General features: G+C 39.7%; 1 protein-coding gene across 11 annotated transcripts in view; it reads left to right on the top strand.

Moving 5' to 3' along the window:
* Nucleotides 1-24852, top strand: part of Ryr2 (ryanodine receptor 2) — a 562694-nt gene that overhangs the window by 471658 nt on the left and 66184 nt on the right. For 7 of the 11 annotated variants that reach the window (XM_029468299.1, XM_029468294.1, XM_029468298.1 and 4 more), the window contains 7 exons: nt 3037-3140; nt 4910-4961; nt 7826-7879; nt 9091-9114; nt 21074-21173; nt 22672-22751; nt 24506-24582. In XM_029468299.1, the coding sequence (XP_029324159.1) occupies nt 3037-3140; nt 4910-4961; nt 7826-7879; nt 9091-9114; nt 21074-21173; nt 22672-22751; nt 24506-24582 (491 nt within the window). The remainder of the gene's footprint in view (nt 1-3036; nt 3141-4909; nt 4962-7825; nt 7880-9090; nt 9115-21073; nt 21174-22671; nt 22752-24505; nt 24583-24852) is intronic. The other 4 variants (XM_029468301.1, XM_029468302.1, XM_029468300.1 and 1 more) reach the window with 1 other exon arrangement.

The raw sequence follows: 24852 nt of genomic DNA, 5'->3' as shown, positions 1-24852 counted from the left end.
ATAGGGAACTTTTGGGATAGCATTTGAAATGTAAATGAAGAAAATATCCAAGAAAAGAAAAGAAAATGAAACGTATAAGTTGCCTGATTAACTAAATAAGTTAGTCTCTTAAAGTCTCTCTCTAAGCCCTTTCCAAGTTCAAGTCAAGATTAAATCTCAAAGAAACCATTCACACCAAGTAATTTGAAGACTAACGAATGATAGCTGGTCTTCTAAAGTAGATAGTCAGAAGATGCACATGCATAGTGTCTTCTCACAGATCTTACCCACCTTGTGGTCTCTGCATGCCACAGTATTCTTGATTTCTCTGACATTGAATGTGGTCTATCTTCCACTCATATTTCTTTCCCTTATTATTCTGTCTAACAAAACTATCTCGTTCCATAAGCATAGTACAACTGTCTCTCTGGCCTGGTCAGGTTATAAGGTGTTATTTATTTATTTATTTATTTGTTTGTTTGTTTGTTTTGTGTTTTGTTTGTTTGGTGTTGGTTCTTTGTTTTCTTTTGTTTCTTATGAGTGGAGTGGGCACAGAGGAGCAGGAAGATGGTGCTCAGCAGGCAGAGCTTTCACCTCACCTGACAGGGTAGGAAGGGAGGCTGTGTACAGGTGTGGGCTACACCCTGAAGGACAGGGCAACATCACTGTCTTTTATCAGCTAAGCTACTGTTTTAAACTACCTTTCCAAATGAATTTATGAGCTCAAGTCCCACAGAAGTCTGTGGCATTGCCAGAGACATGATTTCCAAGTTAAAGCTCTCCTACCTGGTAGACACTTTTTAATTTACAAATTGTCAGGAACTATAATAAACAAATAGAATGCAGTGTCTGAAGCCTGACCCTGATTGCCCTTCTCCCCTCTCTCAAACAGGCTTTTATGTTACTCAAATTGGCTTCCAGCTCACAATGTAGACGAGGAGAGCCTTGATCTCCTGATTCTTGTCTCTCCACTCCCATGGGCTACCAGATCCCTTGTATGCTGTGCTGGTGATCTGGCCCGGGCCTCGTGTGTGCCAGTCAAATACTCTATCAATTGAGCCCCAACCCCAGCCCCATTACACTATCAAACAGCCACAGACTATTTAGATATTTTGTACAATTTTAACTACTAATGACATCAAGATTCTCAACTGTGTTGTGCTAAGAATCTCCTTTCATGTAGAAAGAAAATCAGCCAAATGGAAAAAAATTCTCTGGAGACATAAAAAATTCATTAAATCATTCAGTAATATCAGGATCAGACAATTCTGTAGGCAAAAAAAAATGCTTAATAATTTTACTCAATGATGAAATTTTATCCGTTACTTTTTTTTGTTTTAAAAGTAACTAAAAATGAAAAGAAGTGCACATACTTCAGTCAGTAATTCATTCTGTGTTCTTTATAATTTTTTATTTAAGCCAAGAAAATATTTTATGTGATAAATATTGCTGTGTGGACTTGTCACATATCATGTGACAATTCATTCTTAAATACTATGTTTTGTCCTTCCTAAAGCTGAACTTTCCTCTGTCTTGAATACTCTTTTTGTTAGTTTTAAACCCTCCTTATAAGAATAGTATTTTCGCCAGGCATGGTGGCGCACGCCTTTGATCCCAGCACTAGGGAGGCAGAGGCAGGCAGATTTCTGAGTTCGAGGCCAGCCTGGTCTACAAAGTGAGTTCCAGGACAGCCAGGGCTACACAGAGAAACCCTGTCTCAAAAATTTTTTTCTTCTTTTAAAATTATGTGGGTTTTCTTTGTTCAACCTTTTTTTTTTTTGATAGAGCCATCCCTCCAACTTTATTTAAAGAGTATATTTACACCCATTTTTGTTTTTCCCATATAAAATGACATGGGATAATCAGAACACTCACAATAAGTCCCTCTTACAATAAGATGGGTACCTTTACTGTCTAGCAAGAAAACCCTCCTCCTTACCCCACAAAAATGAGTTTGTCTATACACTTCAACAAGATCCTTATCTTGTGGTTTAATTGTTTAGATCTGGGAAAGAAGCATATTTTTAAAAATATTTTTTATTAGGTATTTTCCGCATTTACATTTCCAATGCTATCCCCAAGGTCCCCCATAACCCCCCCTCCCCTACCCACCCACTCCCACTTTTTGGCTCTGGCGTTCCCCTGTACTGGGGCATATAAAGTTTGCAAGTCCAATGGGCCTCTCTTTCCACTGATGGCCGACTAGGCCATCTTCTGATACGTATGCAGCTAGAGACATGAGCTCCGGGGTTCTGGTTAGTTCATAATGTTGTTCCACCTATAGGGTTGCAGATCCCTTTAGCTCCTTGGGTGCTTCCTCTAGCTCCTCCATTGGGGGCCCTGTGATCCATCAACCTTTTTTAAAAATCAAACTATTAAATGCTTCTTCTGTTTTACACCAGTGGTATAATCAGCACATATGTTAGATTTATATATGTATTGTATTGCAAATTATATAGACACAAAGCACATACATATATATGCATATATATACATATACATATCATATGCTGATTTCTTGGGTTTGCTGATCAGCAAACCTAATCTAATCAGTGAATTGCAGGTTCAATGTAAGATGCTGTCTCCAAAACCAAAGTGGATGACTTCTAAGAAATGATGACACCTGAGGTTGACCTCTGCACACACCCATATGTGCATATGTGTTCTCACATCAATCATTGTCGCCCCCGCCCCAGCCCCTTCCCCCAAATCAATCAAGAAATTCTGGTTTTTCTTAACTCTGCCTCCCTAAGTCACATATTATGCAAAGCACACATATGCACGCATACAGCTCAGCAAGCAAACAAAGATGTTTATTTTGTTCTCTCTGCCATTCATTGTATGGTTCCTGGTTTGGGTTTTCAGTTATTGAGACATAATCTTTCTATGTAGCACATTCAGGCTTTCAATTTGCAATTGCTCTGATCCTCCTGCCTCCACCTCTTACGAACTGGAATTGCAGATATAAGCCACAGCGCTGATCTTAAGCATTTGTTTTAAATGAGAAATGTTATGTAGTTGTCTGCTTTTTCTTTTTCTTTTCTTTTTTTTTTTCAGAAACCAGGGGCTGAGCTCCCAGAAGAAGATGAAGCCATGAAAAGAGTTGATCCCCTCCATCAACTTATTCTTCTGTTCAGTCGCACAGCCCTAACGGAGAAATGGTATGGTGGAGCAGGTTAATCCAGACCTAGGGACACTGATAAAGAAACCCACATCTAATTCTCATCTGCGGTTTACTGATGTCTCAGTTACATCGTGCTCTTGTCAAGAGAAGGAGTAATTCACCCATCATGTGATCTGTCTGACATAAACCCACAGAGTAGCATCAATTCTTTTGTTGTTGTTATTGTTGTTGTTCTTTAAACCCTAGCATGAGGAGCTGGGAAGATGACTCAGTCAATAAAGTACTTGCCTCTCAAACAAGAGGACCTGAGCTCTGTCCCATAACTCACATAAAAAGCCAGATGCAATAGATAATTGGTGCCTGTAATCCCAGCAGTAGGGGAGGAGAAACAGGCTGATTCCTGTGATTCGTTGGCCAGAAAACCTGGGTTAATTAGTGAGCTCCAGAGAGAGAGAGAGAGAGAGACCCTGTCTCAAAAGTCAAAGTGGGTGGCCTCTAAGAAATGAAGGCACTGGAGGTTGACTTCTGACCTCTGCACACACCCATACATGCATACGTGCTCTCACATCAATCATTGCCCCCCCCCCCAATCCCCTTCTCCCAAATCAATCACGAAATTCTGGTTCTTCTTAACTCTGTATTAGGCTGATTTTGTTGATCTCTATAAAAGGTTTATCACAAGCTATCATTACAAACAAAACAAAAATGACTTAAAAGAATCAAAATCCATTGCAGAGAATTTGTGGAAACGAGTGACTCTTGTCATCCCTTTAGAGGGTACCTCCCATTCAAATGACCTTTAAGAAGCCCTTAGGTGCTGGGTGTGGCTTTTGGTAGCATCTCTCAGATCTATTTCTAGGATATTGCCCACTTCTCTTGCTTTCACTTCTGGTCCTACAACTGCACCAAAGCTTTAGGGAGCAAACTCCTGTGGAGTTACATGACAAATTCAACCTCGGAAGATGCAATGAAGATGTCTTGGCTTCTTCTCCCTATTGGGGTTCTAAAAGGTGTTGGCTCTATAGGTGGGGACATGGTAGGGTCTACAGAACCTTTATCAGATCCTGCCCTTAGTGTTCAGGTCTTATCCTTTCCCTTCATCCCCCGGAATTCACTTAATTATCAATATGAATCTACATAGGTCTGAAGCACCATGTGATCTCTGGGCACCACAGCAATCTGGGTCTCTCCCTCCTAACAATGAACATTGTCCATCCTTTCACTCACGTTTTCTCTTTTGTATTATTCCCCACTAACAAAACCATCTCATCTGATAAGCATAGAACAACTGTCTGTCTGTCCTGGTGAGGTAATGAGGTATTTCTCATAAGTGAAGTTGGGACCTGCTATAATATTTTAGCAAATGTTAGACATTCCTCACAGAAATTTAATTATACTGACCACCTTACTATCTTTAACTGTGACATTACACCTTGCTGAGCCCTCTAGTAGATGTCCAGTACTTCTCTGCTGTCAAAAGTTCTGTGACACTTAAGTTTGCTTTTGCTTACTTTAAATTTTGTGGTTTGAAGAGAATTAGTTGTTCCATTTATTTGCATGTACATGATGTATCTTTATTCTCACACTTGAAGAACTCTGATATAAAGTCAGGAGAGGCATTTGCTGAAGACCTCTAAGGTCTTTGCTTTCTGATTATAAAATAGTTTGTTTTCAAACATTTACTGTTGTCTAAGTTATATGCCATTTAATTATAAAGAAGGACATGTTTTTTAAAATGGCAGTTACTTTACATACAACAACCTGCCTTCTACTTAAGAACTGATCTTTCCCCACTTACTTTCATAGCAAACTGGAGGAAGATTTTCTATACATGGCGTATGCAGACATTATGGCAAAGGTAAGTATACCTCATTCTTGGTTTTAATATTTAATGAAGTAAGCTATTTTTATTTGCCAGAGGGTAAGGATCTACAAAAAAGATGCTGCTAATCTTGCAAACATGAAGTACATTTGTCTCAGCATTGCATGGATTTCAGAAACCTCGTGCTTAGCACTTTATGAATGGGGAATCGCCAGTTCCCCAACATTCTTTTCTATGATCCTCATTCGTCAGCCATCGGGGGCTTGCAGATGGGATGATAGGAAAGAAAAAATACCGTTGCATTATTTACTTGTAGATTTACTGGATTTTCTGGAAATAATAGCAAATAACTGGAAATAAGAAATAATATAAGGGGCTGGAGAGACGGCTTGGTGGTTGAGCTTACTTGTTCTTCCAGGGGTGCTGAGTTCAGTCCCCAGTAGAGGATCCAGTGTCCACTTCTGCCCTCTATGGGCACCTGTGCGCACATATGCATATATATTTACACACACACACACACACACGCTTAAAAAGTGAATCTTTGAAAAATTAAAACAGTTGTATTAAAGCTGCTAATTAGAGGCTAAAGAGATGGCTCTGTGATTAAGAACACTTACTGCTCTTGCTGAAGTCTGCAGCTCCAGTTCTTAGCACCCACTGCAGGTGGTCACAACTGCCTGTAACTCCAGGTCCAGGTTAAAGATGTCTGTGAGACTGTTGTGTGGTGTTGTCAGAATTTTAACATGGAAGGTAATCCAGAGACAGAGGTGGTTTAACACCTCAGAGGATGTTGCGTTTCGATGAAGCTGTGGAATTTTGTGGGTAGACGGCGTAGATGGTAGATGTGGATCACTGAGTGATTTTCTCGGAGGATTATCAGCTGGCCCATTTCCTGCCCGAGTTTTCTTGCTTTCTATCTTTGCCATGTTATATCCAGCAGCTTCATAGCAATGGACAGGATCAGCCCCATCACCATGCTCTCCATGCCCTTGACAGCCTCTCTTTCTTAAGCTGCTTCTCTCATATAATCAGTCACAGCAGCAATAATAGCATGCAATGGTAAAGGGATGACTGTGCATGTGGGTCTGGTATCTCAGTGCCTTCTACGTACACTCTCCCAAACCATCAGAATCTAATTGCTGCTGAAGTTGTAGGCTTCATTGATCTCACTTCAGAAAGGAAGGCAGCAGATACAAACTCATGATCAAATCTGAAAGAACAGAGGCACTAAGAGATGGTTAGGGGAAAGGGAGTGAGCCTTACCATGAGCTTATAGAGAAGTAAATCTATGGTCAGCAAATCCCTATTGGTCTGGGAGTCTGGACCAGGGGAGCACTGAAAACATCTGTAGGCATGATGAAAACTTGGAGCACTCAGGAGCACAAAGAAGCAGGGGAGTAATAAGTGTCAGAGTACGGGAAATGAGTGCAGTCTCAAAAGCGAGAGGGAGTGAGGCATTTCTTTTCTCTTTTCTTTTTAAAATTTATTCCTTTCTCATGACTGTGAGTTGACTTCACAGCCTCCTATCTACAAGCAAAGTGCTTGGGCCTCTGAGCTAGATCCCAACTGTGAGACTGTCTCAACAGTGCCATGCCTGTACACAGACCCACATTTCCCTCCCAAACCTTATTGACATGTTTGCTGTTCCAAACAGAAAAAGTAAAGTCGCATTCATGTTTACTGGAGTTTTAAGAGACTGTAACAAGCCTTTTAGGATTTAATTTGGAGTCAGAGATGGGATCTCATTTGGTGTCCTCCCATCCATTTCTGTCTCTGTGCCCAAAGCCCTGTCTCTCCTTGAATTGTAATGCTTTTCTGATTGTGATTCATGTCTCTTTATTTGCCTCCATGCACCACACAAGTTACTGAACACTGGCCAAATGTAAGAAATTGTGTAGAACAGTTGGCACGGTAGTCAGTGGGCGGTGAGTTTCTACCCACCATACACAGTAGTTAATGACCAGCTTCTTTTGATCACCACTGTATTCCAAAATCCTAACTGTGATTTATTAAATGAAGATCATTTTCAAATAGTTTTTCCAGGTGCTGAAATATTTTACGAATAGTAAAGCATGCTATTCCCTTAGGAACGCACATTCTTTTTCTCATAGTCAATATAAAAAGGAGACATGGAGAGAAGTCACTTGCCAAGCCAGACTAGCCAATGGCAGGAAGCATCATGAAACCAAGCCTCTGCCTGCTGAGGTCATGCCTCCACCTTCCTTCCTTCCCCTCTCTGAGTTCTGTTCCTGGCCACCATCCCCCTCTGACTCCTCAACCTACAGTAGTCTCAGCCACAGGAATTATGCCTGTGGTTCAGGAGAACAGAATAGTCAAAGTGTCTCTGTTTCATGTGTCAATAATAATTTTGTTAACAAAAATTTACTTCCTTCCTTGGATGATATGTGATAAAAATGGACTTAAAAGGATTTGAAGAATCTTGCTAATGCGATGCATCCATATACTCAATGCATATTCTCTGTGTTAATTTTAAATAACAGCAAGCAGTGTGCATCTGTGTTAGTTAATACATGTAATGGCAGGTTACAAGAGAGGATTGTTTCCTGCGCTTAAGGTTTACACATTGGGTTGAATGAATCAAGTGCACAGGGAGTTATTTTGTTAAGCATGAGAACCTTCATATGAGTCTCTTTGTCACATCTGTTGGGGATGAAATTGGCCATTTTGTCTTTAAGTTTTGCAAAGGCAAACCCTGTAAATAAAGCACAGTTTTATCTTAGCTGGCCAATTCACTGATGGTATTGTGTAAATTTTACATCCACTTGGCTTCAATAACGTTCATGAAACATTAATACAAATCACTTTGAGTTTAGTTTAAACAAACATTTTGCATTTTCTCTCTCATCATATCCTCCTTTCTTGTTATTCTCTCAAATCAGAGTTGTCACGATGAAGAAGATGATGATGGTGAAGAAGAAGTGAAGAGCTTTGAAGTAAGATGGATCTTTCCAGAATGTCACTTGGAGACAGTGTTTCATAGCTTATGATTGACTTTTGTGTTTCTTGCTTCATGGCTTTTTGCAGCTTATTGTGTCCGGGAATTGCATGTCAAAGCTGAATGGACAGACCTGAGTCCTAGCGTTTGCTAAGAGAAAATCAAGGAGTGTAGAGCATCTGAGTAGTACAGTAAAGCCCATATGTCCAGAATGAGTGTACCTGGCAGCCCACAGAGATGACACGACCTCAAATTCCTCACATGGCGGGGGTGCCGTGGTCTGTAATTGCTGATAGACATGAAGAAAATGCCTGTTGAAGAACAGCACAGCATCAAGTTTCTAATGACTCCATTGGTGTTAGGCTCATTTGTTCTTTCCTGGATCAATTGGCCTCTTGACATCTGCCCGATTAGGTCACTCATTCAGTACACATATGTAAGTGGTTGCCATGGTGCAGTTTGCTTGCATGGAGTAGAGGCGCATCTTTTCTAGGGTAGATTTCATTTCATGATTATTTTCTCAAGCATTTTCAGCCTTTAAATACTGCCTATGATTTGAATTACTGCTTAACATTAATCAGCTTTAAAGAAAGTTAAGTTCGTTCCCCACTTTGCTTATAGTGTCCTTGGCTTCTTTAGGAGACGAGCTAGCAGTTGTCAACTATCACTTTCTGGTTTGCTAGCAGTTGTCAACTATCACTTTCTGATTTGCTATACTTTTTTTTAGAAAGAGAAACAAAGTAGAAGGAAGTGGAGAATAGATCCTTATTAGTTCCTATATATGGACTTTGAGCTAGAAGTCTGGAGAAATACGAGAAGCCAGCAATGAGTCCTTAACTTATGGTGGAAACACAGCATGAGAACTAAGAAATGAACTGATGTCACTTCCAGAAATAATCAATGTGACCATCTCTGCACATTAAAGTCAGTGTATTAAAAAAAAACCAAACAAATAAACAAAAGAACAACCTAAATTGAGAATTACCCATGACGATTGCTGGCTGAGCCAAATGCCCTGTTTAATTTCCTATACGATCTTTGCTATTGTGCGTGAGTTCTAGTCTTAAGTCCATCCTCCCCATAAAGAGACAGGTAACCTAGAACAGTCCATGAGCAACAAATGATTACTGTTTTCCTTTGCGGGTTATCCATTGTCTCTGGAGCAGCTGTTTATTGCTATTTTGCTTCTTGTCCTCATCCTTCCTTAAGGTCACAGGATCCCAACGCAGCAAGGTAAAGACATGTGTATGTGTGTATCTGTCTGGGTCTGAGTTTCAGTTTCTTGTGGCATTTACCTGTATTAGACCCAAAGTCTTGGACTCTTTTGTGAGAAAAGGTCTTCAGAATCACTTTGCCAGTGTGTTGTGCATAGCATCCCTTCTTTGATTTATTCTTCTTGCCCATTAAATGACTCATGATTTGAAATTGTGTCCTCTGTGCTAACTCTGAGCTGGATGAGTCCAGTCACTTAGTGAATGAATGTATAACTAGAAACTGTCTTGCATAGAAAGGGCCCCGGCCTCCGCACTTTGAATGTAACTTGTACCAGACTTCTTACTTAAAGCAGACACAGTAAAATGGCCTTTTCTTTTCTTCTCTTTTTTCCTTTTCTTTCTCTCTTTTTTTGTTCTTTAATTAGTTCCTGGGGGTGTATGTATCATAATTTTAACATTGACTTTTGGCAATTCATTAAATGAAAAGGACTCTTGGCATTTTAAATATTTCATCTGGAAATTTTGCAAATAGAAGACATGTTGACCTAGAATTACAAGATGTTTTTCCTTTGTATGGTTTCTATGAAGTTTGAGTTTTATTTTCATGAGGATACTTTGAGCAGGAAAGTTGATCATACATCTTCCTGGGAGGCAATGCTCTCAATGGCTTTATTTTTGGAATGATGGCTATTAAGAATCTATTTAGAAGAAACAAATTGTAATGTTTTTAGCTCACTGGAATATGGTGTTCTTATTACATATCTGGATCATTGTAATCTTAAAAATCCAAGTGAATGACAATGTCAGATTCAGCCCCAATCTGATGGATATCACAGCCCATATAGTGGCATATAATGGACATCACACTGAAAAACAGAGTGAGCTTCTATAATAGATAATGGTGGCTCCAATAATAATACCTTACATTTTGATTTTCACCTTAGCTAGAACTCATATGAATTATTAAGAGCCTTCTAACACTAATCAAACACTTGACTACCTGGTTAGCATGGGTGCTTGTGATCAAGAGTGCCTGGTAGGTGCACCAGGAGGAATGGATAAGATGGAATAGGATGAGGAGTTTCTAGCCAGACAAATTACTGGGAAGGTTGAATGAGCCTCAGGGATCTGAAAGCCAATGGAATTGATTTACAGGCCCAGACGTAGAGAGGCTTTGGAGATGTTTGTAAAGGCTGACAGAACAAAAGTGATGTGAGTCATGCTGGGGAGAAGAGTCAGGCACGGTACAGAGTTGGGGCAGACAGAAAGAAAGGCTGCCTCTGGGTTTAGATCATTGGTCAAGTTCATCTGACAGTGAGACCTGAATGTTAATCCCCAAATAGAAGTTGGCCAGCAAATCGTGGCCAGCCCAACTCAGCCCAAGACAGGATTTTAAAGCTCCTGGAAACTGTCACTCATCCAGAAGTAAAGCAGTCAGCCATGCTACTTACACACCAGCAGTTTTCTGATTTCAGTGTGATTTGGGAGGTTCATGCCCAATTCAAGTAACATGCTACATGGAGAAGTGTCATTACATTCTTAGCTTAAAAACAAGTTGTATGCAATCCATCACCTATGAAAACCATTTACTTTGAGGTTGACCACTTGAGGGTAATAAAAACAGGAAAAAGGTTTAGTCAGACAACTGATCCTTTATTTTCCTTCTCTGCTTAGTGATCTATCAAACCGTTTATACTCCAGTGTCTGGTTGTTTCACATAATTTCTGTGTAATCTAATTGTGGAATTTTCCCCTTACATTATACTGACTAAAATACTATTGGGGAGTTTCAATAACTCATAGAACAAATTATTTTACGTAAGCTTGGAAAGAATCAAAAGTATGTAGGACATGGATTTTATCTCAGCCACTGGTGGGGTTGTTAAGACTGGCCATAGTTTCTACTCAAGTTCTTTATGACATATTTAGCAAAGATGTCAAGGAGAGTACAGAAATAGCTATGTTAAGAAACGTGTTATTATAAGAAAATTTCTCCCAATGGCTAATACAAGAAAATTCAAAAATCACAGAAAATAGCAAATGGGGATCAAAATGCCAACTCCTTTCCATCTCTCTCATCACCTGTGTGTTTTATTGGTGCGATCCTGCTGAAGTTCATCTGGTTTAAATACCAAGGGTAAGAGCGAGTTCCCTGTTTTCTCTACAATATAATACAAAACTGCTCTGCAGCTGCCCATTTAAATCCATAATAGCAAACAGTATTATTTTTAGATCCGTGGTTATTTCAATATTTAAATCATAAGAGGGCAATTAAATCTTAGAAAGAGGCCAGCGTACTTTTCAGATACAGCCAACAAGTCAGCCTCTCTAGCCGAATGCTTTATTTACCTTTCGAGATTTATCAGACTCCATGGACACATTATTCAGATGCTGGCTGCTCGGCTGCTTTCGTCAAGCAATTTGAGGATATGAATTCAAAATAATCTGGGCGTGAGAGCCAGCTCCTTGGTTAAGAAAGCATGCTGCTCCTTGTACTGCAGAGGACCCAAGTTAGGTTCCCAGCATTCACATCGGGCAGTTCATGGCCACCTCTAATTTCAACTCCAGAAGATCGGATGCCCTCTCCTGGCCTTTGTGGGCAGATGTACTCAATGTGCCCATGATTAGAAATATAATATTCATTTGAAAAGATAATTTAGTAAGCACATTTTGAGATTCAAAATACAGTTTTATTTAAGGTTCTAAAATACAGTTTTATAATCCAATGAAAATCTAAGTTAGTGACGGTGACCTGGCAAGGGAAAAGGATAGAAGACAGACATACTTCTCTTCCAGGCTGTCTTTCTCACATGCTAAGTAAGTCAGATCCCTTTGATAGTTCTCAGTTCCAACTCAGATATACATGGTCTCAGGTATCTCTGAGGTCCCATTATTATTGTTATTAGTATTATTATTAGTAGTAGTAGTAGTATTGCTGCTGTTGCTGCTGCTGTTGCTACTACTACTGCTGTAATTTGGATTCAGGACAACTTCTTGAGTCTTAAGTATTAATTTGCCTGTGGCAGAGCTAGCATTCTGGTAAAAAGCATTGCGTGTTCTCTTCTCGTTGTGTCTCAGACATAGCTAATGGTGAATCTTGTGTGCCACAGTACCCATACCAGTACCCTAGCTTATGGCTCAAGATATGACACAAAATATTAAAGAATCTATTTAGAGCCACATGTTTAGTGAGCTGATAAATTATACTTCCCAGTGATGACATAGCATAGGCTGGGCCCCTCTGAAGATTTAATTTTGAAGAATTCAGTTTTTAAGTAGTTTTGAAAAGCTGAATTGGATAAAGATGCTCTGTCCCAGAGAACTATATAATTTCTTTGAGTGGGATTATTTAGCAACAGGTACCTGATATGCCCAAGAGTCAGATATAGAATTATGAATAGAAAGTATTGATCTAGCAATTCCTTTATCAAGAAAATTGCAAATCTTTAACTCTAACCAATGGAAGCTGTATCCATCTAGGATACAGACCAACACATCACAGATGAGTCTCACAGGGCCACGGGCTAAGGAGTTGGGTGGAACGCTGATGCTGTCTGCCAGATTTATTTATATTCATCAACCTGTTGATCTCATACAATGAGCTGCCAGCTCAGGTCTCCTGGTAAACAGAAGCCATAGGCTTGTGTGCTAACATGTCGTTAGGGTTGAGAGTGTCGCAGTTCCACGGAAGTAAGACTTATGGAAGAAGAGACATGGTAGAAGGAAATAAAGAAATATAAGAAGTAACCATAGCTACCGGATGATACCCTTGGCTGCTTAGTGATGGGATACCTCCAAAGAGCCTTGTGCAAATAGCTCAGTGGCTTCTGCAGGATGGGGAAAAGAAAGATGAGTGTCTTCAATGCTGTTTTGGTAACAGAAGTTCATCTCTCCATGCCCCCTGGTAGTCATTGATTTTTCCAACCAACTCCCAGGAAGCCAGAGCCATCTTAGTTCCAGCTTATTCAGAGCCCAACCCTGAAGCCTGCCCTTCTCCATCAGGATGGAGTCTCCTTGGTGGATGGTTGAAGTAGCTGCATTGGGATTTCATAGTCATGGTCCCTTATAGGGCCTTTAGGGCTCAGAATGAAGTCTAAGGTGTTGAGAGAGAGAGTTGTTAGGTAGATGTGGGATGCTAAATCTCATATGTGGAAGCTCCCAGGGAGGACCATCCTTTACACTGCATATGCATGTCATGCATGCATATGAATAATGCCCCTTCCACACTGGGTAGAGGACATGTACTTAACATCACAATGGCCTATTCTTTTTTTACATATACCATAATTGGACTTCCTGTTCAGGCTTTTAAAAAATAATCTCGGATGAAGCTTTTGCTTGACCAAGTTATATATAGAATGAATAAGAAAGAACAGAGTCAATGAGAGTATAGACCCTTGGATGAAATGCCTATGTTTGAATCCCAGCTATACCACCTTCCTGTGTATCCTCAGGTTCCTTGTCTTTAAAAAAATGGGACAAGTTACAGATATTATTGTACACAGGAATTTTAAGTGTTAACTTAGTGAACACTTGTAAAACTCTCAGAACACTGTCTATCATATGGCTAGTTCTCTAAGAGTATGGTATTATCGGAGGTCCACCCCATAATCAGCCACCAAACGCAGACACTATTGCATATGCCAGCAAGATTTTGCTGAAGGGACCCTGATATAGTTGTCTCATGTGAGGCTTTTCCAGTGCCTGGCAAATACAGAAGTGGATGCTCACAGTCATCTATTGGATGGAACACAGGGCCCCCAATATAGGAGCTAGAGAAAGTACCCAAGAGCTGAAGGGGTCTGCAACCCTATAGGTGGAACAACAATATGAACTAACCAGTACACCCCCCCCCCCGCCGAGCTTGTGTTTCTAGCTGCATATGTAGCAGAAGATGGCCTAGTCAGCCATCATTGGGAAGAGAGGCCCCTTGGTCTAGCAAACTTTATATGCCCCAGTACAGGGGAACGCCAGGACCAAGAGGTGGGAGTGAGTGGGTAGGAGAGCAGGGTAGGGGGAAGGTATAGGGGACTTTTGGGATAGCATTTGAAATGTAAATGAAGAAAATATCTAATTGAAAAAGTGTGGGAAGAAAAGAAAATCATAGAAGTCCATGGAGAGGGGCTTTCAAAGCAGAGTGAGCCCGCTATGCAGAACTGTCTGTACAGTGCTAGAGACCTGAGTGGTCACCTATGTGCTAGGTGGCCTTCAGCCGGCCACCATAAACAGCTTAAAATGAAGCTATTTGTCCTGGGAATCAGAAGGTCATGCCTATTTTTAATTTTTCTGAGTTTTCTGTTTGTACATACATGTTTCTTCTTCTTTTTTTAATTTCTAAGGACAATTTCACAGTTACACCTAAATATTTGGTCAAGGCATCAAATTTTTATTACTCTTTATCTGAGCACTTGGGAAATGTTGAAGAGGAGATAAGTTTCTGTTGGTTTGAATAAAAATATTTCATAGTAAAATACTATATAGGAAATAACATTTAACTTGAATATATATGTATCATCATCTTTTCTCATTTGATACTTAACATTTAATGTAATTATATATAATGCAGTAAGACAAAGAGATAAAGTATTGCATTCCACAGAGGAAAGAATCTCAACAATTAATTCACAAGCCCATGCCAGATCTTGCCATTATGCCATGACTACCAGCACATTTAATTCCAAGCTTTCTAGGAGCTTGGATTTGCAATAATTGTTAATTAGATCAATAAACAATAAGTCTTTAGAGAGAAACAAAATTTTAAAATTTAATAACACAGTAAAATGTATTCCTTGAGGTCAAATTGTGATGCAATGAATACGTCCTCAACAATTCGATCAAGGTTATTATGGCTGTGTATACCAACTTAGGATGGATACTAAGTACATACAAGAATGGAAGGAACATGTGCACCTCTATGGTACTCTGTAGAAAATTCCTTCTCTAAGCTAAAGGGATACCCACGGTTAGGAATGGGAGCTCCAGTAAGATGCAGCCACCTGTACAGAATTAGTCTAGGTTAGAATTAAGAAGGCCAGATGTGGGGGTGCATGCTTTTAATCCCAGCATTCAGGAGGCAGAGAGGCAGATAGATCTCTGTGAGTTCAAGAGCATCCTGATCTATAGATATAAGAAATAAGAACTGTATTTGAGAACTGAGAACCATGGGCACTGGAGGTGTAGAGTTATGGTCTCTAAAAAAAAATAATAATAATCAAAGGATGAGTTAGAGACATTCAATGCTGAAAGGTATTTTACCTTCCCATTCCCCACAAGGTAATATAACATTATCCCATACCTGATGATCTGTATTAGATTCTTTTCTCATGGCTCTGAGGAAAGTACCTTGTGGAAGGAAGGGTTTGTTTTATTTTACAGTTGAAAGGCACAGTCTATCATAAAGGGGGGAGCCATAGAGGTGTGCGTATGAGGCGGCCAGTCACATTGTATCTCCGAGTAGGAGGCATAAAAGAGATAAATGCTAGTGCTCCGCTTACTTTCCTCTTTTTATTCAACTTGAGATCCCTACCCATGAATGATACTGTCTACATTCAGGGTGTGTCTTCTTGTCTCTGGTAAACCCCCCATGAATGATACTGTCTACATTCAGGGTGTGTTTTCTTGTCTCTGGTAAACCCCCCATGAATGATACTGTCTACATTCAGGGTGTGTCTTCTTGTCTCTGGTAAACCCCCCATGAATGATACTGTCTACATTCAGGGTGTGTCTTCTTGTCTCTGGTAAACCCTTTGACAACTTCCCATAGACACAGAAGTCATTGGTCTTGTCATCTAGGTAATTCTAAATCTTGTTAAGTTGACATAGAGATGAACCATCACATAATCGAACCATGGTGGTCACCATATTCTCCTTTTTGTCAGGCTTGGTCAGTTGAGGAAGGATTGTGTGGCATTTCTTTTCTCCATTTAAGTCATTTTTAAACAAAAGCAAGTAGGAAACAGGCAGTTTTAATTTTGTGCTCAGGATAAACCAGGTTGCCTTAATCTTGTTAATTTCGTAAGTCTCGAATTAGAATTACTCTCTTTGTAGAATTTAGTGGCCCATTAGTGGAGCTCTTTTTGTGATAGAGAATACATTCTACTGGCTAGACTTGCTAGAAACTGTTTCAACTGAGCTGGGTGTATTATTTGACACATTTGTTCTAAATTGTTTCTAAAAATGCTGAGTCATGGAGGAACATTACTCATCCTAAAATCCAGGTCCACATCATATTCGGAGCGAACTGTAAACACACTCCATGCAGTAAATCTTGCCCCCTGAACCTTCCACACACTGGCTGGAACATTCAGTTCTGGCTTGGTGTTTTTTTTTGTCTGACTATGTTATTGAAGTTGATTTAACCTTTTATTTCAGCAAAACATGCTTTGAATAAAAACATAGGGTTTTTTTATCTGGTTTTATTAAATAGAGAACCTTAGAAATTATGCCTATCCCATAGAGAAGATTCTGTGAAATTGTTACAATGTTTGAAAATGCATAGAGAATATCAAATGAACTAAAGTGAACCAACCATCTAATAATTAGCATTTACTTGCGTTAATATAATTCTGAAGTCCCGTTTGATTGAAATGTTGCTAAAAGTAACTAAATGTCTTTTCACAATGCACCAGTCATTTAGATTTTCAAACAAGAAGATATCACTTGTAATACTGCAAATTATGATCATACCCACAGGAAACCATGGTGCCATATTATCTTATTCTGTCTGCCGTTCATTCAGATTTTCTTGAACACTTCCAAACTCCTCTGCATCAAGTGCAATATGATGGTTATTTGCTGGTTTTATAGTTATGACAGGTTTCCATCCTTACACGCCCCTTATATTGGTAAACACAAGTTTTTTCCTTAGGAAATTGAAAAGCATATACCTTTAAGTGAAGTTATAATCTTCTAATTTTTTTTTTAAAGAAACCAAATCAATTCTCTGTGAAGGCCGATCTAAAGCTATAAAACAACAAGGTTAGCTGCAAAATAGAATAAGACTCTCAGTTTGGGCACTAGTTTTCTTTAAACTAATTTGGCTTGTTTGAGTTGTAAACCAGTGTATCCCTCTGCTTCTCAACCCTGTTGTCTTTGTCACTTGATTTGTCCAAATGATCTCCTAGATCTCATCTTTTCTTTCAGTTGCCTATAATTGTGATACTTTTGCCTTAAGATACCAAAGTATACTTGCATTTGGAATATTACTAAATGAGAGGGCTTCTTAAGAAGAATTCGGTTTCTGAAAATTTCTCTTGGCGTAGGTTATAGCAGCTTTCTCATGCTCTTTAAAGAGGAGAAACACATGAAGACCTTATTGGAATCTTGGAAATACAGAGAAAAGGCAAGACAACTGAGCTCTTTGTTTCAATGCACGGACTGCAGATTGGTCAGCCAAAGCCTCTGCTACCCCAAGTTCAGGCAACTGAGAAAAGAAATTTAAGCAGTCTGACCTTTGCTGTCATCAGGCTAAAACAACCCCTCATCTCCATTTTGGGGGACGCACTATTTTCTTTCTCAAGTATCAAGCAACAGTTGAAGTTCCCGATTATTTAAATTCTCAACTAAGGGAAATTGTTGAAAAACTGTGTGTCTTTATTTCCCCTTCAGAAGGTTTTCTTTTCCCACCAGAGGGGGAAGCTTGAGGGTCTCCTGCAGAAGATGCCATTTTGTCATGACCTGCAGTTACACAAGAAGGAAATGTCCCAGTACCTGGTATTTCCATTCAAGGCGGGCAGTTTGATCAGGAGTCTTGTTTATGACATCAGTGAATCTTGAAAAGATGCCAGTTTGGTTAGAATGGCAGAAGCCGATGGTTTGGGAAAGCTTTTGGCAGCCAGAGTGTTTTGCTTCAGGAAACATTCAGGCTGTGGTGACAGTTTTGTTTTCCAGTCATTTGGAACCTGGGAATAACTAAAGACCAAACTGCAGTGCTGTTTCTGTAAGACCTTTAGAGGAGTAAATGGAATCTGCAAGGGGTAAGAAACCTAAGATTCTATGTCCCTGAGTAAGAGAGTTTTAAAAAGCCTACTTCAAATGCTGGATATGATGGAGCTGGGAGCTACATCTTTAGTAAACATAGGCAGGAGAACCTCAAGTTTCAGGGCAGATTGTAGTGTGTGTGTGTGTGTGTGTGTGTGTGTGTGTGTGTGTGTGTGTGTGAATACACTCAGAGAGAGAGAGAGAGAGAGAGAGAGAGAGAGAGAGAGAGAGAGAGAGAGAGGAAGGAAGGAAGGAAGGAAGGAAGGAAGGAAGGAAGGAACAAAGAAAAAGAAAGTAAGGAAGGGAGGAAGAGAGAAAGAAAGAAAGGAAGGAAGAAAGAAAGAAAGAAAGAAAGAAAGAAAGAAAGAAAGAAAGAAAGAAAGAGAAAGAAGGAAAGAAAGAAAGAAAGAAAGAGAAAGGAAGGAAGGAAGGAAGGAAGAAAGAAGAATGCATATTTTGAATTTGTATTTTGCATAAGAAGGACACATGCAATCAGTTTGAAGGAAAAGCATCATTTCTTTCCATGAAATCTATCTTCCTGTCTTAGTTACCTAGATTTTTTTTTTTTATGGCATGATAAAATCTCTGTGAAAAGTGAAAGTAATACAGCTGGAAATGGTTTTCAAAGACAAATGTACCAGAAAAACAAACACATCCCCACATGGATCTGAAGACAGAGTCCCAGGTCAAGGGAACTAAGAAGATTTGCAATCTTTTTTCATGAAGCAGGGTTGCTTTTGTGTTGTTGTTGATCTTGTTGTTGTTTGGTTTTGTTTGTTTGATTTGCTTCTATTGTCAGTATTTCTCCCATATTTATTTATTTATTATTTATTTAATATTCTCAGGGTCTTTCTTCCCCAGAAACATTTATTCCTATTGAAATTTAGTTGTCAGCTATGAGAAATGGGAAATGGTCTTTGTCTAGGGAGTATGATTTTAAAAGAAGTTGATGTGCTCTCCTGTCAACTCTCTAGTTTCCCTGTGCTCAAGTATTCAGTGTGATTTCAGTGGTAAAGATAACTGCAGCTTGGTTTGTTTCATGAGCTGTGAGGAGGACTCTGAGCCAGTCTACCATGGTGGGAGCTCAAACAGCAAATGGTTGGTTCAATATCTTCAGGGCTTGTCTCTGCTGCCATCTTTCCTGTTCATGGCTTTCTGAGGGTTGTCTTTGTAATTTGGTAGAAGGATGGTTCTTCCCAGGTTCCTGGCCTTTTTAGTTAGTGAAAACAGCAGGGGACAGTCCCCCAGAGTGGTCATTTCTTGATGTGGTCTTCCCCGAAGTCTCGTTTGCTGATGGAGTTGGTTAGGGTTTATTAAATACAGGTTCCGTTTTCAGCTCTGGCGACAGGAGGGAAGTTTAAGTTTGTTGGGTCTGAAAGGAAGAATCAGATGTTGATCGTGAACATTAAACCATGACTGAAGAGCAGACAAAAGGGTCTCTTTTTTTTTTCTTTCTGTTTTTTCAAACCTGTGTTGTAATAACAGTACGGTTTTGTGTGTCTGTGTGGTTTTGTTTCTGTTCTGTTTTTGATTTCTCAGGAAGAGGTTTAAACATGAAGGCATCCCTTTCAGGCGTTAGCATGGCTACAGACGAAGCACAGCGGCCTCTTTTCTTTTTTCTCTGCTTCCATTTAGGCCTATCACATAATTTAAGAGAAAAAAAAATTATCACAGGAGCTCTTAACTAAAGTACGGGGAAAAACCAACAAAAACACCTGATCAATTTTGTTTTTGCAGCACGATATTATCAAAGATTTAAGAAACAAATTTGCCAGCCTCGGCGAGAACTCTCTGGTAACAGCATAAATGTCTGTGTCGGTTGCTTTTGGTTTGAAGGTTTCTTTTCTTTTTCTTTCTTTTTTCTTTTTTTTTCATTTGTTTGAGCCCATTTCTCCCCGCCCCCTCCTTTCGGTTCACTTTATTTCTCATATTCTGTAATGAGCAAGCCTTCATTTTTTAAACCTCTTCCATCTTTCAATGTCTATTTTCCGTACTTTGGATGGAAAGTTGACGGCAGCACAGTTGTCATCTTGGCTACTGCTGCGGCACCTACTGCCCTAGGTCACGTATGTTTTGGCCGTTGTGTTAACGGACATGATGCTGATTGAGCGTTTCATGTCCCATTGACTAAGCTTCTCTACCACGCCATTTGATGGACGCGCTGTCACAGGGCTCTATGCAACTTGCATTCTGCAACTTATACTGCTTAGTTCCGTCTCAATTCTCCAGCGAACTGGATTGCTCAAGTGAATGATCATACCAGCCTTGAACTTGCTGTGCCTTTATATTTTCCTTCTGATTTCCTTCTTTATGTTCACAGCGGTAGCTTAAGTGGAAAAGAACAAACACCAGCCATTGCTCTAGTAGCATCATGCAGTCTCTTTTGTCACCTCCTGAGAATACAAAATATAAAGGCACATTGCTTCTCTTATTCTTTGGGGGGCAGTTGGGGTGATCTGTATCATAAATCCACAACTCAGTTGAAGCCTACCTTTTTTATCCATATCAGCTTTCAATTTTGCTTAAACTCCAAGGCGTCTAAGTTAACGTTCTTTTTGTTTTTGTTTTTCTGTGATTCACTGGTAACTTGCAACTCGAGCCATTTGCTGAGCAGTATCAAGTTATGGCCATGACCTAGGAGATTGCCAAAAATAAATGACCAACCTCTATGCACAGATGTATTAATCGGAACGTGCAAGTTTCAAAGATGAAGCGTGAAACAGGCTTTGGACTGATCAGCCAATTAAAATTGAGAAAATAAAATGCATCCTGATAAATCAATACTAAAAGTATATCTGGAAAAAATATCAAGGGAAAAACAAACCAAACAAAACCATGAGTTGAATATGTGCCTATCTGTTTGATAACATTGTTGGTATTGAAATGGTCCATAATGTTGTCATAGAGCCCATACATGAAGAGATAACTAGAATTGTGGTCTGTAGAGAGTCACTGTGATGTCTGATGGCCACTACATAAATGGTTGGGATTTGTGTTCAGGAAAAGGAAATGGAAAAGCAGAAACTGCTGTACCAGCAAGCCAGACTGCATGACCGCGGGGCCGCAGAGATGGTACTGCAGACTATCAGTGCCAGCAAAGGTAAGGTTTGTGTCTGCCTCCCAGAGGGCGCCATTCTGCACTGAGAAAGGTGAGGTTAATTCATGTCCCACAAGGAGTGCTACTTAGAACAAGAGTGAGGTTCACTCCTGCCCTCCCCCTACCTACTCAGCATGCACCATTCTCTAGATACTATAACAACCACAGAGTTTGTGTTTTAATAAAACTTTATTTACATGTGCAGATAGAGGCCATTCTTGGTCCTCAGACCATAATTTGCTGAATTTTGATAGAAATGTTTAGACATTTAACAATAAATTATTTAACATCTATAAATTAATAAATTATTTAACATCTAATAAATTAAAAATTAATGTCTACCTCATCAACCAGTCATTTAAAGACATTTTTCTCATGTTAGTAACATCTTTGTTAAAACATTTTTAATTTCTAAATATAGCTTTAAAGTTGCAAAGAATTAAATCACATGATAAAATTAACCAGACACAAAGAATATACAACTGAGTTAACTTCTGTATAGTTAGAATGCACACTTGGAACAGAAGTGTGGAGCTTATACTTTTAAACTTTCACTATCAGATATATTTTTATGCATTTAACTACTACCAAAATGAAAAAAAAAAACACACTTCAGAATTAGAATTAGAAAAAGAGTTAGTTTCATACCCTCCATAGCTTGTATCCATGGGTGGACTTGGAATATTTAACATTAAGTGAGGTCACACCATCTCTGAAAAAAATTCTCACATCTCCCCTTATATACCACATCTAGCCAATTTTATAGATTATATAATATAGTTTGTATATTACAAGCCAATGTACATGTGAGCACAGTGAATCATGTAGAAAAGAGAACAAGAAAGGCTAAATGTTAAATAATGAAAAAATGAATGTAGTTTGGACATGAGAACAATATTTTCAATGTTACTCAGACTCAAATGGGAAAAAAAGTGAAAAAAAAACTGCAAAAGTAGCACTTTTAAAAAAACTAACATATACATTATTAAAAGTTGCCCCAAGTAGAGGTAAAACATATAGAAAGGGAATACAGCCAATGAGGGACAACTATGCCTTGTCATTATCCTACTAGCTTAAAACTGAAAACATGCATACGACTACACACATATATTAAAAGTGATGAATGACATGCCAAAAATGAAAAATCACACTTTTGGAAGGGGGCAGAACATTTTCCTTCAGGGGAGCTTTAAGTACCTCACACTCACTCAAATGGGGCCTCAGAATAGATGGTAAGCTTCAAACGTTAGCACTTTCAGGTCTCAGCAGCTCAGGTACATTAAACAGAGTATACTCAACATGTGGGCAGCGTGAGGTTGCTGTGGTATGGCTGTGTTTATGCTTTCTGGTATACACACCAGTCAGCCCCCTTTCCATGGCAGAGATTTATGTGGGGCAAGAAGGACTTAAAACACAGGGATTTGTTGTCTGTCTTTTGAGGTAACATAAGTTAGCACTACGAGAGCAATGATGGGAATTCCACTGTTTCTGTGTTTTGAAGGTGAAACTGGACCAATGGTGGCTGCTACTTTGAAGCTGGGCATTGCTATTTTAAATGGTGGCAACTCCACGGTGCAGCAGGTAACTAGCATTGTTGAGGAAGCCACACGATACAACTTTCGATTTGCCTTGAAAACTTCATTACCGCATATTTCCTGTATGAAGCGCTAAGTTTCAAAGACTTCATGTTATATGATAGTGTTTGCCTTCCCATCAGCCCCTCCTGTCCTCTCCCTCTCCCCTTCCCTCTAATGGTCTTCCTTTCCTTGACACAGAGCACTTGACTTTTATTTTGCCAAAAAGTGTCTTCTCGTAAGCCCTTGAGTGAGCCTCTGTTATCTCGTATGTACAGTTGTTCCCACCTACAAGTGGGAGGGTTTTTTTAAATATAAATTTATTACACATTGAAATGGTATTATTTACAACCCTTGCCCTATGGGATGACATGACTCCACAACCCAGTGTGTGGTTAGAGGCTGAGACATGTGCCCTCTGGTTCCAGAGGTGGCCCCCTAGCTTTGTGTGAGAACATCACACTGCACATAGCCATCCCAAGAAAAGAATAAAAATCTCAAATCCAAGGTAGGCATTCTATGGAATGTGTGTCCATACTGCACATCATAAAGTTGAAAACTCCTACCTATACGTTTTACCTGAAACCCTGCAGACATAATTTTGTGATGCTCTATAACAATTCAATGACAAGACAGACCTAGGCATTGCTTTAGCATGTTTTGAATTCATGATTTACCCAAATCTTGATCCTGGACTCTGAACACTACTCTGAGAATGAGGAAGCGTCACCAACCTGGCCAATGGATCCTGCTCTGCTTCAGATTCGAAGACAGAGGTGGTAAAAACTGAGGTTCTACCACATCAGCACAGGGCGGGGGGGACACTCCAGCTCTCCATTGCTGATGCTTCTCACAGAACCAACTTTTTCTGGAAACCTGTGAAATATCCACATGAAAGTTTATGTGTCTAAATACTTAAGCAGAGGCAGGAAAGAATTCCCAGTACCATTCTCCCAACACAGTGCTCAGGGTTGTCCTTGTTCAGTTACAGGCACCTGCCAGTGTGCACCAGTCTCACTTTAAATTGTTATCATCATTTCAGGGGGAAAATAGCCACATAAATATTTGTGTGCCTGGACTTCCTTTGTTTGAGAATAGAAAGCATAATTTGATTGTTTATTTGTGCTTTAGTAGTGCATATTATTTATACATAAATGGTGGGTTTCATTATGACACATAGATATGTATATACAATATATTTTGATCATGTTACCCTCTCTCATCCCCCCCCCCCATTCCCTTTGTTCCTCTTCCTCTTTCCAACCTCTCTGCATTTCTTTGTCTTTTGGTGGCCCAGTGAACTCAAAGAGTTTAATTCCTCAAAGGAGCAGAGACAACATGCCAGTAGCTGTACCCCTGAAGAAAATGATTCTTCCTCTCCAGCCATCATTAAGTACCTAAAGATCCTTACGGAAGGATGGGCTAACCTCCTCCATGATTCAGCGTTGACTGTCCCAGTTTTGTGCAGGGCAGGGCTTGTTTGAGTAATCAGCCACTGAGAGCTAGAGTACATACAACACCACCTAGCCCGGAGATGCTGCTCCACAATATCCCACCCTTTCCCACAGCTCCTTTGGTCTCTGTGCCCTCATCTGTGATGTTCCCTGATGGGATGACAGAGATGTCCCACTGAAGGCTGAGTGTCCAAAAGTCACCTATTCTCAGGACATGGACCAGTTATAAGTCTCTGCATGTTTCATTACTTAATAAGCTAACAACACGTTTGTGCTTAGCAGCCATGTGGCTTCTCTGTTTCTGTAGAAGATGCTGGATTACCTGAAGGAAAAAAAGGATGTAGGCTTCTTCCAGAGTCTGGCAGGCCTCATGCAGTCGTGCAGGTGAGGATGTGTGGTTGTTCCTGCTTTGCCCAGTGGCTACAATTCAAAGTATTTGACATTGCAGACAGTCATTACACAAACCAGAATTGTTGATGAACAAAGACTTTAAGAGATGGGCAGGTGGTGCTTTATTACCTGTCTGGATTTTAGAGGGTTATTAATGTCTTAAGGACCACGTTAGCGAGTGTTTTTGAATCTGTGGGCTTCAATAGAGGGCTTTGAGAATGAAGCACATTCTCCATACTTGAACATAAGCCTTAACAGCATTAG

The sequence above is a fragment of the Mus caroli genome, chromosome 13 (genome assembly GCF_900094665.2).
Source record: "Mus caroli chromosome 13, CAROLI_EIJ_v1.1, whole genome shotgun sequence".
Taxonomy (NCBI): Eukaryota; Metazoa; Chordata; class Mammalia; order Rodentia; family Muridae; genus Mus; species Mus caroli.
Note: the sequence above shows the minus strand (reverse complement) of the source record. Positions and strands in the feature narration are given on the sequence as shown.